This window comes from Cherax quadricarinatus, chromosome 33, assembly GCF_038502225.1.
Source record: "Cherax quadricarinatus isolate ZL_2023a chromosome 33, ASM3850222v1, whole genome shotgun sequence".
Lineage (NCBI taxonomy): Eukaryota > Metazoa > Arthropoda > Malacostraca > Decapoda > Parastacidae > Cherax > Cherax quadricarinatus.
The window spans coordinates 18,295,686-18,310,600 of record NC_091324.1 but is presented as its reverse complement, the minus strand read 5'-3'; the positions used below and the strand labels follow the sequence as shown (position 1 = coordinate 18,310,600).

General features: G+C 42.9%; 1 protein-coding gene across 2 annotated transcripts in view; it reads left to right on the top strand.

Annotated features, from left to right (window-relative positions):
• The window catches only part of LOC128694011 (alpha-(1,6)-fucosyltransferase), a 68,090-nt gene extending 60,668 nt beyond the window's left edge, over positions 1–7,422 (top strand). For both annotated transcript variants that reach the window (XM_070090885.1, XM_070090886.1), the window contains 3 exons: positions 204–351; positions 5,805–5,944; positions 6,492–7,422. In XM_070090885.1, coding sequence (XP_069946986.1) covers positions 204–351; positions 5,805–5,944; positions 6,492–6,669 — 466 coding nt within the window. In that variant the 3' untranslated portion in view covers positions 6,670–7,422. The remainder of the gene's footprint in view (positions 1–203; positions 352–5,804; positions 5,945–6,491) is intronic.
• Positions 7,423–14,915: the final 7,493 nt, after the last annotated feature.

The following is a 14,915-nucleotide window of genomic DNA, read 5'->3' as shown; positions in this document are numbered from 1 at the left end:
CTCTACCCCGCTTTCCTTCCTCCTACAGATTTATACGCTCTCCAAGTCATTCTACCTTGTTCTGTACTCTCTAAATGACCGAACTATCTCAGCCCCTCTTCAGTCCTCTGATCATGACCTTACTAGCCAACAAGTAAGAAAATAATCTGGTATCATTACCCTGCATTATCCACAGTCACTCACCTGGCATCACTTCCCCACAGATATCCACAGTACGAAATTCTGTCCAATAAAAAGAGTCAAGTGATGAAAAAGAACAAGCGGTACAAAATAAATTCGCTCAGAGACCTAATAATGGACATCTACTTCTTGTCTCGAGCCGACTACATCGTTGTGACATTTTCCTCCAATGTGAGTATTCTTTAATGTAAGATTTCATCAGAATTAAAAAAAATTATTTGAATTAAAAAGAAAATTTAACATCATAAACAGAAATATACGAACATTGTTAAGGTTTTCATGGAAGTTATTTTATTGTGTGTGTGTGTGTGTGTGTGTGTGTGTGTGTGTGTGTGTGTGTGTGTGTGTACTCACCTATTTGTACTCACCTATTTGTGGTTGCAGGGGTCGAGTCTTAGCTCCTGGCCCCGCCTCTTCACCGGTTGCTACTGGGCACTCTCTCTCCCCGCTCCATGAGCTTTATGAAACCTCGTCTTAAAACTGTGTATGGTTCCTGCCTCCACTACGTCATTTTCTAGGCTATTCCACTGCCTTACAACTCTATGACTGAAGAAATACTTCCTAATATCTCTCTGACTCATTTGTGTCTTCAACTTCCAATTGTGGCCTCTTGTTTCTGTGTCCTCTCCCTGGAACATCCTGTCTTTGTCCACCTTGTCTATTCCACGCAGTATTTTATATGTCGTTATCATGTCTCCCCTGACCTTCCTGTCGTCCAGTGTCGTCAGGCCGATTTCCCTTAATCTTTCTTCATAGGACATTCCCCTTAGCTCTGGAACTAACCTTGTCGCAAACCTTTGTACTTTCTCTAGTTTCTTGACGTGCTTTATCAAGTGCGGGTTCCAAACAGGTGCTGCATACTCCAGTATGGGCCTGACATACACGGTGTACAGTGTCTTGAACGATTCCTTACTAAGGTATCGGAATGCTGTTCTCAGGTTTGCCAGGCGCCCATATGCTGCTGCAGCAGTTATCTGATTGATGTGTGCTTCCGGAGACATGCTCGGTGTTATACTCACCCCAAGATCTTTCTCCTTGAGTGAGGTTTGCAGTCTTTGGCCACCTAGCCTATACTCTGTCTGTGGTCTTCTGTGCCCTTCCCCTATCTTCATGACTTTGCATTTGGCAGGATTAAATTCGAGAAGCCATTTGCTGGACCAGGTGTCCAGTCTGTCCAGGTCTCTTTGAAGTCCTGCCTGGTCCTCATCAGATTTAATTCTCCTCATTAACTTCACATCATCTGCAAACAGGGACACTTCTGAGTCTAACCCTTCCATCATGTCGTTCACATATACCAAAAATAGCACTGGTCCTAGGATCGACCCCTGTGGGACCCCGCTCGTCACAGGTGCCCACTGTGATACATCATTACGTACCATGTGTGTGTGTGTGTGTGTGTATGTGTGTGTGTGTGTGTGTGTGTGTGTGTGTGTGTGTGTGTGTGTGTGTGTGTGTGTGTGTGTGTGTGTGTGTGTGTGTGTGTGTGTGTGGCACCAATGTGTCACTGGTTTACAACATAAGGGGAACTTGGCACCAGTATGTGTGTGACACTAGTGTTCAGCACCCGGGGAGGCTTGGTACCAGTGTATGGCTCCAGTGTATGGCACAAGTGTATGGCACCAGTGTATGGCACCAGTGTGTGGCACCAATGTACGTGTGACACCTAAAAGTCAAAGTGTTAATATTTAGGTACTATCAGTTTGACCTTTTCTTTTATCTTCTGTCTGATGTCTTAGAGACATTTCAGCTCATACTTCACCTTTGCTGTATCTCTCTCACATGGTCGCTCTGCCACTCTTCTCATTGTCTTCTATATTCGTTCTGGCTTTTCTGCTCACGTCACAAATTAATTTTCATCTATCAAATTGCCAACCCCTTTTTTTCTCAACCTTGGATTTTATGGAATTTAAAATATCAAAGATGGTTATCAAGGCGGCTACCGAGAGTTTGTGATTTCATATAAATTTACGCATATCAACATGAATGTTCAGTACTCTAATTAAATTTTACATCTTACGTTTTTTCAGATTAGAGAAATTTAAAAGATACCTTTCATGCTCAATCGTTATTGGAAGATTAAGTATATGAGGCTGCGAAGGTGTCTACCAGTTCAGTTCCATTTAATATCTGTGGACTGGGATATGATTTACTCTTAACATGAACACGTATGCAATCAAAGTATAAAAAAATAATGCTCTATTTTTACTCATTTCAGAAATGCAGTAGAGGAAAAAGTTAAAATCCTTCAATTCTTATTTCGTTTTGAAGATAGTAACATCACGGTTTCTTGTTTTTAAAAGAGCAGTGAACGGTGACTTCAGGTTGTTTCTTCAGGTGTATCAATCTATCAGAAAATCTGATTACATCTGAATCGTCTCTCATCGGAACCAGCATTGCTGCTAGTCAACACCCAGGAGACAACATTAGTGGGGAACTACAACATTTGAATGAAAATGAAGCCATTACCATTAGTTCCACAAAAGCAGTTTCTTCACATGCATCAATGACCCATATACAACGTCAGGTCCAGAGAGTACAATGAAAAATCGAAATGTTGTCTTTCATCATTTAAAACAAAAACTTTTTCGTGCTTATGTTAAATAATTTAACTTTACAGTATAATGTCTTTCCTGGGGAAGATATGGTCACCTATGCCAAATCAAAGTCGAGAACAACGTCCAGTATTGGGCCCCTACTTAAACAAGATGGGTCCTACACAGATGACAGCAAGGAAATGAGTGAGCTACTCAAGTCCCAATATGACAATATGTCGAAGATCAAAATGAATTTTTTTATGAGAGAGCCACAGAATTTGGTTAACACAAGCCTATCCGATGTTATCCTGACGCCAAATGACTTCGAACAGGCGATAAATGACATGCCCATGCACTCTGCCCCAGGGCCAGACTCATGGAACTCCGTGTTCATCAAGAACTGCAAGAAGCCCCTATCACGAGCCTTTTCCATCCTATGGAGAAGGAGCATGGACACGGGGGTCGTCCCACAGTTACTAAAAACAACAGACATAGCCCCACTCCACAAAGGGGGTAGTAAAGCAACAGCAAAGAACTACAGACCGATAGCACTAACATCCCATATCATAAAAATCTTTGAAAGGGTCCTTCCCCTCAAGGAAGGTTCCTTGATGTTGGTGAGGGGCTCTTGATTTAGGGAATTGGATCTGTGCTCCAGTTCCCCGAATTAAGCCTGAATGCCTTCCACATCCACCACCCAGGTGCTGTATAATCCTCCGGGTTTAGCGCTTCCCCCTTGATTATAATAATAATAATAATTTGAAAGGGTCCTAAGAAGCAAGATCACCACCCATCTAGAAACCCATCAGTTACACAACCCAGGGCAACATGGGTTTAGAACAGGTCGCTCCTGTCAGTCTCAACTATTGGATCACTACGACAAGGTCCTAGATGCACTAGAAGACAAAAAGAATGCAGATGTAATATATACAGACTTTGCAAAAGCCTTCGACAAGTGTGACCATGGCGTAATAGCGCACAAAATGCGTGCTAAAGGAATAACAGGAAAAGTCGGTCGATGGATCTATAATTTCCTCACTAACAGAACACAGAGAGTAGTCGTCAACAGAGTAAAGTCCGAGGCAGCTACGGTGAAAAGCTCTGTTCCACAAGGCACAGTACTCGCTCCCATCTTGTTCCTCATCCTCATATCCGACATAGACAAGGATGTCAGCCACAACAGCGTGTCTTCCTTTGCAGATGACACCCGAATCTGCATGATAGTGTCTTCCATTGCAGACACTGCAAGGCTCCAGGCGGACATCAACCAAATCTTTCAGTGGGCTGCAGAAAACAATATGAAGTTCAACGATGAGAAATTTCAATTACTCAGATATGGTAAACACGAGGAAATTAAATCTTCATCAGAGTACAAAACAAATTCTGGCCACAAAATAGAGCGAAACACCAACGTCAAAGACCTGGGAGTGATCATGTCGGAGGATCTCACCTTCAAGGACCATAACATTGTATCAATCGCATCTGCTAGAAAAATGACAGGATGGATAATGAGAACCTTCAAAACTAGGGAGGCCAAACCCATGATGACACTCTTCAGGTCACTTGTTCTATCTAGGCTGGAATATTGCTGCACACTAACAGCACCTTTCAAGGCAGGTGAAATTGCTGACCTAGAAAATGTACAGAGAACCTTCAAGGCGTGCATAACGGAGATAAAACACCTCAATTACTGGGAGCGCTTGAGGTTCCTAAACCTGTATTCCCTGGAACGCAGGCGGGAGAGATACATGATTATATACACCTGGAAAATCCTAGAGGGACTAGTACCGAACTTGCACACGAAAATCACTCACTACGAAAGCAAAAGACTTGGCAGACGATGCAACATCCCCCCAATGAAAAGCAGGGGTGTCACTAGCACGCTAAGAGACCATACAATAAGTGTCAGGGGCCCGAGACTGTTCAACTGCCTCCCAGAATACATAAGGGGGATTACCAACAGACCCCTGGCAGTCTTCAAGCTGGCACTGGACAAGCACCTAAAGTCGGTTCCTGACCAGCCGGGCTGTGGCTCGTACGTTGGTTTGCGTGCAGCCAGCAGTAACAACCTGGTTGATCAGGCTCTGATCCACCAGGAGGCCTGGTCACAGACCGGGCCGCGGGGGCGTTGACCCCCGGAACTCTCTCCAGGTAAACTCCAGGTAAAACTCGACCCACGTAATCTTTCCAGGTGGTTAACAGCATATCTTTGTAGAATGGCAAGAAGAGGAACTGAGCTGTCCTTCAAAGATTCGATTCTTAGTCTGTAGTATACGAAAGGATGAGTGGGCAAAGCATGATTAGGTAAGACTACGAGTTGCTGTCAGTAATTTGCATGGATTTCTAAAATCCCTCAAGGGTAGCAGTGTGGCACCTGCTGGATTATCAGTCTAGACACCATAAAGATTTAGTATCTGCTACGAACAATTATGCACCACTGAATTCCAGTTTCATCCTTCTTTTCACCAGGCCAGTCTTCTGTTTGCTCAGTCTTCCACGCACTAAAAAGTCTTGCCTTCTTTCCACATCTTTGGCAGAACCATGAGCTTCGTCTTATCTCTCCACTTCTTTTAAGGGTTTAAAATACTTCTCAGCCTCCCGGTACTATTCCGCTAAGAGCTGTTTCATCTCTTCTATTGTTTTCCTCCCAGTTCCTCTTCCTATTAGAGTGAGATGAAGAATACTGGAAAAAAAAATACTTCAAATCAACCTTTGTAATACGATGACATCCGTTCAATGGGGCAGGCAATATGGCGGGGTCGCGGCACCTCGAACTGTGGTTCTACAGGACTAATTCTTCCAGTTTATCCATTCACGAGTCTTCTCATGTGGACTCCAATTATCCCAGTTTATATCCATGTGATTAAAATCTCTCGCGACGAATAGTTTCGTTTTTGTTTTGTGGGCTTTCTTTCCTACATCCTCTATGGTAGTTACCATGGTACTGTGTCCATGTGCATGAATATCCCTGAGCATGTGCATCTTTGAGTGTGTCCTTGTGCGAGTGTATAATTATACGACTGTGTCCTTGTGCGAGTGCGGCCTTGCATGAGAATAAATAAATTTGATAAGTGTTCTTGTACGGTACAGATAGGAAGGCTGGTGTACGAGATCATGCAGAGCCTGTCTGTCGACGCCTCTAACTGTTTCTACTCCCTGGACACCACCTACTACTTCCACTTTCAGCGACCCAACTTCGTGAAAACTCGCTTCTTCCATCAGCCTGACAGGTGGGAATCATATTCTTAACCGCCACTAATGTGTGAAACCTGTATTTGATATCAAGGTGTAACACTGTGTGTGTGTGGTCGGGGAGTGGGCACAAATGCGTGTATGTATAGGTTAGCCAATGTTTGGGGAAGCATGTATGTGTGAAGGGGGAGGAGATAAAGAAACCACGGTACGGGTGGGGATTGAACTATTACAATCGTGTCATTACAATTTCGTTAGTCATGAGAAGGTAAAGCCGGTGTATATGGACAAATATGTGCGTGTGAGGGACACAGCGTGTGCGTGTGTGTGTGTGGGAGAACCAATGAGTGTGGGAGCACCAGTGTGTGAGGGAGGGAGAGAGGACCAGTGTGTGAGGGAGGGAGAGTGCACCAGTGTGAGGGAGGGAGAGAGCACCAGTGTGTGAGGGAGGGATCGAGCACCAGTGTGGAAGCTACTGTAAGTCCGTTACATCGCTATGGTTAAATTGCTTAGATAAAACATGAATATTGGTGATTAATAGAGTTTTCAAAAGATCTTATATATGTCTCCTGTTTACAACACTAGCGGGGCACCCGTACAACCAGGAGAGAAATTGCAGTTGCTCTCATGGAGCAGTAACTTCCGCAAAGAACTCAGCAGGAAGACGGAGAAGAAGGTGGTATTGCCTAACTACAAGCTGGAACCTATAGTCGATGTTGTCAACGTGTCGTCCTACGAATTTCGACAACAGCCGGGGACCTAGTCTCCACCAACTGCTACGTGTTTTATCATGGCCCTCCAACACCTGTCCTCCAGCGCCCGTCATTCAACATTTGTCCTCTACCAACTGCTCTACACTATCCGCCATACAACACCCGTCTTCCCACGGTATTAATAGTTAATCATGATTTTAAATGTACCGAACATATATGACCTGAGACCTGTATGTGAGTCAGGTTTCACCGCATCTGTCGACGCATTTTCGTGTGCAAACAGGTACCTGTGCCAAACTTCTTTTAATATAAAAATAATGAAATCTCGCTCCTTTGGCAAACTGGATGTGCGTGTGAGTGTACTTACCTATATGAGGGTGCACGGGTCGATGCACAGCTTCTGGCTCCTAAGAGTGTGTGTATGTAGTTATTAGTTGTCAAAGACACTTGTCGATATATACTCGGCCTGGTAGTGGTGGTGGTGGTGTTGGTAGTGTGTGTGTGTGTGTACTTATAAGGTTCGTCAGGAAAAAGGACAAGTGTTTCCTGACGCTGGTCTTACTTATATGATGACCAGCAGCTGGAGCTTTTGGTCATCTGGCTGAGGCCTTCCTCTGGCTTATCGGTCCACCCTTTTAAAAATAATGGTTATGATTTCAACCATTTATCTACTATCAGTGGTGAGTTTCTCTCCGTATTTATAAATTAATAATTGCTTGTTAGGAACTTTGCATAATTGGAGAACCTCTTTCTACCACAGTGCTTTTTTGTATTAAAAAAATAAATTTTAATTTAAAAACGTTGTTGGTTTGTTTTTCTAAAAAAAAAAAAAAAAAAGAAACCCGGCTTGGCCTAATATTCATTCCCTTCGTTTTGTTACTTAATTAGGCCCACTGGACAACAGGTCCACTGGACAACAGGTCCACTGGACAACAGGTCCACTGGACATCAGGTTCACTTTACAATAGGTAATGAAACAGATAAAAAAAACATATAATCTATTAGAAGTACATATTGCGTTTTGGCCCCCAAGCGTAGATCTCAACATGCAGTAGCGTAGTCATGACATGTAGTACATATTAGCGGTATAGGTGGTTGTTGATATTAGGGATAGTTGATGCAGAGTTCTCTAAGGATTACAATTTAGTAGGCGTTTATCACATAACCACTTTTTACATTCTCTCTGTACCAGCCAAACTGGCAGTTTGGCCACAGCTGTTGTGGAGGCTTCCCAGTCACACTGGTTAGCTGTCAGGTTTATGCATCAACCAACTGGGTGAGAGGTTAATCCTAGCTGAATTAACGTTATACTTACACCCCTGGCTGGAGTCAGTCTCTCACTAGCAGGCTGAGTACACATACTGATCTCTATTGTACGAGTTATAAGCCAGTTCCAGTGAGTGAACTCGCTCTGCTTTCTCATTCACTGTTATTCGAATTTGCCTGTTATCTGCCTACACTGCTGCATTACAGCGCTCTGTACATATTGTAGTAGTGTTAGTCGAAGGAATATACTGGTAATCAAAACTTACTCTTGGTATTTGCCTTTCCCTTTATTCTTGTGTTTCTTGGCTGGGGACTTGATTTACTGCCAATTACTACACGCCTATCATTTGTATTTGTGTTCGTAACAGCTGAATTAAGTTGTAGATGATACAATTGGTAGTTAATATAAGTGGCAGTTAATTTAAATGGTAGTAAATATAAGTGGTAGTTTATTTAAATGATAGTAAGTATAAGTGGTAGTTGATTTAAGTGATAGTTGATATACAAATAACCCGCACATAGAAGAGAGAAGCTTACGAGAGAAGTGGAGTAGGACGGCTATATTTAGGCAAGAAGAGGTAGTAGTAGTAGTAGTAGTAGAAGTAGTAGTAGTAGTAGTAGTAGTAGTGGTAGTAGTAGAAGTAGTAGTAGTAGTAGTAGTGGTAGTGGTAGTGGTAGTAGTGGGGAATAAGGAGGAGGAGCCAGTCAAATACAAAGAAAGGGGAGCACTGCAAGGGAGCTAGGTGCCCACAGAGGGAGAGCAAGTGCACAGAGGTGGGTGAAAGGGGAGGTTACCTGGAGGTTACCTGGAGGTTATTCCGGGGATCAACGCCCCCGCGGCCCGGTCCATGACCAGGCCGCCCGATGGATCAGGGCCTGATCAACTAGGCTGTTACTGCTGGCCGCACGCAGTCCAACGTACGAGCCACAGCCCGGCTGATCCGGCACTGACTTTAGGTATCTGTCCAGCTCTCTCTTGAAGGCAGCCAGGGGTTTATTGGCAATTCCCCTAATGCTTGATGGGAGGCTGTTGAACAGGCTTGGGCCCCGGACACTTATGGTGTTTTCCCTTAGTGTACCAATGGCGCCCTTACTTTTTATTGGGGGCATTTTGCATCGCCTGCCCAGTCTTTTACTTTCGTAGGGAGTGATTTCTGTGTGCAGATTTGGGACCATTCCTTCCAAGATTTTCCAAGTGTAGATTATGATATATCTCTCCCTCCTGCGTTCCAACGAGTACAAGTCAAGTGCTTCAAGTGGTGGCCCGGTGGCCTGGTGGCTAAAGCTCCCGCTTCACACACGGAGGGCCCGGGTTCGATTCCCGGCGGGTGGAAACATTCGACACGTTTCCTTACACCTGTTGTCCTGTTCACCTAGCAGCAAATAGGTACCTGGGTGTTAGTCGACTGGTGTGGGTCGCATCCTGGGGGACAAGATTAAGGACCCCAATGGAAATAAGTTAGACAGTCCTCGATGACGCACTGACTTTCTTGGGTTATCCTGGGTGGCTAACCCTCCGGGGTTAAAAATCCGAACGAAATCTTATCTTATCCAAGCGTTCCCAGTAGTTAAGGTGCTTGACAGAACTTATACGTGCAGTAAAGGATCTCTGTACACTCTCTAGATCTGCGATTTCACCTGCTTTGAATGGAGATGTTAATGTACAGCAGTATTCCAGCCTAGAGAGAACAAGTGATTTGAAAAGGATCATCATTGGCTTGGCATCTCTCGTTTTGAATGTTCTCATTATCCACCCTATCATTTTCTTTGCACGTGCGATCGTGGCACTGTTGTGATCCTTGAAAGTGAGATCCTCAGACATTACTACTCCTAGGTCCCTTACATTATTTTTCCGCTCTATTGTATGGCCAGAGTCTGTAGTATACTCTGTTCTAGTTATTGTCTCCTCCAGTTTTCCATAACGGAGTAGTTGGAATTTGTCCTCATTCAACATCATATTGTTTACCGTTGCCTACTGGAAAACTTTGTTTATATCTTCTTGGAGGTTAACCGCGTCCTCAGCAGATGACAGCCTCATGCAGATCCTAGTATCATCCGCAAAGGATGATACGGTGCTGTGATGTATATCTCTGTCTATGTCTGATATGAGGATAAGGAATAAGATGGGGGCGAGCACTGTGCCTTGTGGAAGAGAGCTCTTCACTATGGCAGCCTCCGATTTAACTCTGTTGACCACTACTCTTTGTGTTCGATTTGTTACGAAGTTGAAGATCCATCTCCCCACTTTCCGAGTTATTCCTTTAGCACGTATTTTATGGGCTATTACACCATGATCGCATTTGTCAAATGCTTTTGCAAAGTCTGTGTATATTACATCTGCATTCTGATTTTCTTCCAGTGCATCCAAGGCCATATTATAGTGATCCAGTAGTTGTGAGAGGCAGGAGCGACCTGCCCTGAACCCATGTTGCCCTGGATTGTGCAGATTTTGGGTATCCAGGTGATCTGCAATCCTGCTTCTTAGCACTCTTTGCTGCCACCTTTATGGAGTGGGGCTATATCCGTTGTTTTAAGTGACTGTGGAATTTCACCCATGTCCAAGCTCCTCCTCCATAGTGTACTTAGGGCACGCGAGAGGGGTTTCTTGCCGTTCTTAATGAAAACAGAGCTCCACGAGTCTGGGCCCGGGGCTGAGTGCATGGGCATGTTGTCAATGGCTTTTTCGAAATCTATCGGAGTTAGGGTAATGTCGGAAATCTGGCATACATTTATGGAGCTTTGAGGCTCATTCATGAAGAAATAATTTTGGGTCGTCGATCCTCAGACCGATTAGTGGTTCACTAAGCACAGAGTCGTACTGGGATTTCAATATTTCACTCATTTCCTTGTTGTCATCTGTGTAAGTCCCATCCTGTCTGAGTAAGGGCCCGATACTAGATGTGGTATTTGCCTTGTTTTTGGCATATGAAAAGAAATATTTTGAATTTCTTTAAATTTCACTAATAGCTTTAAGCTCCTCCTGTCTCTCCTGGTTCCTGTAAGAGTCATTTAACTTAAGTTCGATAGTTTCCACTTCCCTGGTCAGCGCCTCCTTTCGTGTATCAGATTTTCTAGCACTCTTGAGGAGCTCAGTGACTCTTCGTCGTCTTCTGTAGAGGTGAAATAAATAATGAAGGAGCAGAAACACGAGACAGAAGAAAGAAAGACAACTCAGAGGAGAAAAAGGAAAGAGGAAAGGGGAAGAGGGAGAAGAAGAAAAAGAAAAAGAAAAAATGAGGAGTCAGGTTAAGTAAAATGCTCCAAACTTCAGAACACCCGTGACTTAACCTGACTCCTCATTTTTTCTTTTTCTTTTTCTACTTCTCCCTCTTCCCCTTTCCTCTTTCCTTTTTCTCCTCTGGGTTGTCTTTCTTTCTTCTGTCTCGTGTTTCTGTTCCTTCATTATTTGTTTCACCACTTCCCCTTTCACCCACCTCTGTGCACTTGCTCTCCCTCTGTGGGCACCTAGCTCCCTTGCAGTGCTCCTCTTTCTTTGTATTTGACTGGCTCCTCCTCCTTATTCCCCACTACTACCACTACTACTACTACTACTACTACTGCTACTACTTCTACTACTACCACTACTACTACTACTACTACTACTACTACTACTACTACTACTACTACCACCACCACTACCTCTTCCTGCCTATATATAGCCGTCCTGCTCCACTTCTGGTTAGTGTGACTTTGTAAATGGTCCAAGTCGGACCGAAACGTCGTCGTAAGCTTCTCTCTTCTATGTGCGGGTTATTTGTGTATCGTTCCAGTCACGGTATTGTGCCTTTTTTTGTTATTTATAATTGATATAACTGGTAGTACTACAAGTGGAGTTGATACAAGTGGAGTTAATACAAGTGGATGTTGATATCGAATAAGAGTTTTATACCATAAATTTGAGAAAGTTAAGAGTCATTTCATATCTCAAGCATGAAGAAATTTCACTCCTGATGGGTTTCTGATCCAAGAAACTGGAGATATGCTCTCATCCCTTGGATCAAACCATTGTCCAACGAATTAATAAAATGCAAAACAAATGATAATACTTTTTTTTGTCTTGTTAAACAATGATTTTCTTCTATTTTTTAACAACACTTGACCAACGTCACTCAGTTTTATATTTTCTCTCAGTTAATGGCAACTTTCACACATGTGCTGGCAACTTTCACACATGTGATGGCAACTTTCACACACGTGCTGGCAACTTTCACACAGGTGCTGGCAACTTTCACACATGTGCAGACAACTTTCACACATGTGCTGGCAACTTTCACACATGTGCTGGCAACTTTCACACATGTGCTGACAACTTTCACACATGTGATGGCAACTTTCACACACGTGCTGGCAACTTTCACACATGTGCTGACAACTTTCACACATGTGCTGGCAACTTTCACACATGTGCTGGCAACTTTCACACATGTGCTGACAACTTTCACACATGTGATGGCAACTTTCACACACGTGCTGGCAACTTTCACACAGGTGCTGGCAACTTTCACACATGTGCTGACAACTTTCACACATGTGCTGGCAACTTTCACATATGTGCTGGCAACTTTCACACAGGTGCTGGCAACTTTCACACACGTGCTGGCAACTTTCACACATGTGCTGACAACTTTCACACATGTGCTGGCAACTTTCACACATGTGCTGGCAACTTTCACACATGTGCTGGCAACTTTCACACAGGTGCTGGCAACTTTCACATATGTGCTGGCAACTTTCACACATGTGCTGGCAACTTTCACACATGTGCTGGCAACTTTCACACACGTGCTGGAAACTTTCACACAGGTGCTGGCAACTTTCACACAGGTGCTGGCAACTTTCACACAGGTGCTGGCAACTTTCACACAGGTGCTGGTAACTTTCATACATGTGCTGGCAACTTTCACATAAGTGATGGCAACTTTCACAAAGATGATGGCAAGCTTCACAAAGGTACTGGCAACTATCACACATGTGCTGACAACTTTCACATATGTGCTGGCAACTTTCACACATGTGATGGCAACTTTCACACACGTGCTGGCAACTTTCACACAGGTGCTGGCAACTTTCACACAGGTGCTGGCAACTTTCACACATGTGCTGACAACTTTCACACATGTGCTGGCAACTTTCACACATGTGCTGGCAACTTTCACACAGGTGCTGGCAACTTTCACACAGGTGCTGGCAACTTTCACACAGGTGCTGGCAACTTTCACACAGGTGTTGGCAACTTTCACACAGGAGCTGGCAACTCACACACAGGTGCTGGCAACTGAAACACACGTGTTTACAACACACACGAAGTACGTGACAAACGTCTGTACTAGAAAGAGCCATAATTATTTTTTTTACAAGATTTGAATATTCCAGCAGTCGTTCATTATTCTTTAGTTAAGAAAAATGCATGTATAACAGACATAACGTTTATCACAAACAGCCACTTAACACAAAGTTTAGCATTTATTAAACTTGATCCAAAATACTGGTATGTGGTAGATAAACTTGCTTGTAAATAGACAAAAGTTAGGCATAATACAGGTAGATAACATGAGATCCTAAATCTAGTTATATCATGTTAGGTAAAAGTACACAAGTGCAACTAATGCGACATTTCACTGTGGTAACGTTTCTCTCTCCAGAAGCTTCGTCAAGCTGTTACTTTGACTCAGTAAAATGTCCTTTTGCCTTACATATTGTCGGTAATTCTACCAACATAGTTTGATAATGTTTAAATTACCACATAGATTATTTTTCAATTAGATCTTGAAATGCATCATATGCAGGAAGTTTTATTTTTCCTCATAACAGCTAACTCTCATTTTACTTAACTTCATTGCTCTTATTATGCGAAGATCTTTTCAGTAGTGTAGGTTAAAAGATGACACACAAGGATTATTAAAACAGCTTAAGTGAGATGAATCCCATGAACAAACCAACTATAGCTGTACATCAAGACATTCTAGCGATGTAATAGGAAAATAGTCCACAGTTAAGATTCGAAAATAGTCGAGCATTGTGATACTCTTTTCGTATCCCAGTTTTCGACTATTTTCGAAGCCCTCCTCCGGTGATGTCGGAGTTGAGACATCAGGTGATACATGTGGCATTATCAAGGCCTTCAGAAAATACAGTTAATTAAGCTTTTGTGGCTTTCCTCTCACTTAGGCCTCCATGAGCATGACTCAGTTGATGAATTAGGTAAACAAGCATAAAATAAGGAAAATGTTGAGTATAACTTTGGTTTTCAAACAGAAGTTTACGAAACATTGTCAGAAAGGAAGTAGCAAACGAGCTTGAAGAAAGCAGAACAGTACAGACAGGAACTAGCAGATCCATTATCCAACATAGCGAAATGTGTCAAGTCAAATATATCTATAGAGAAAGTAACAACGTACGTAGATTTCAATATATTGTTACCACTAGGCTGAGGCTACGCTAGCAGCATCTCTGGCAGTACGGTTTAAATGGAGATGTTAGTGACATAAAATTCAGTGTGTGAACAGAGACAGGGCCATACATGGAGCATTTTATGAAGCATTCTACCTTAGAGTGTCCAAACATCAATATTTCAGAGACACCTCCATAGAAACCTTAGATAATATGGCAAAATAATTCATTGTTAATAATAAGATATCTGAAATCTTAAGGTTGTATCCCCATTTTCACTCGAGTATATGAACAAACTGCCATTATAGAGACTGCAACCCAGCTATGACCAATTTTTTTTTAGTGGTAATAAGTTTTATTTATTCATTTTTTTTAGATTATATTCCTTACTGAACTGTGTACAACAACTATATGAAGAAATTGCAAAACAAAAATTTAGATTAGATTTTTGCCTCCGAAGCGGCTAGTTTATTTTGCACCCCATATCCATCCTGTGGAAGGTAGCCCAAGAGCATGTGGGTACCAAAAAGACCTAGAACCTAGGCCCCATAAGGGTTTACAGGAGTACTTCTGTATTTATATCTACAGATCACTTATCTTTTGCAAGCAAATTTATTAAACTTGCTTAATATATCTGGTG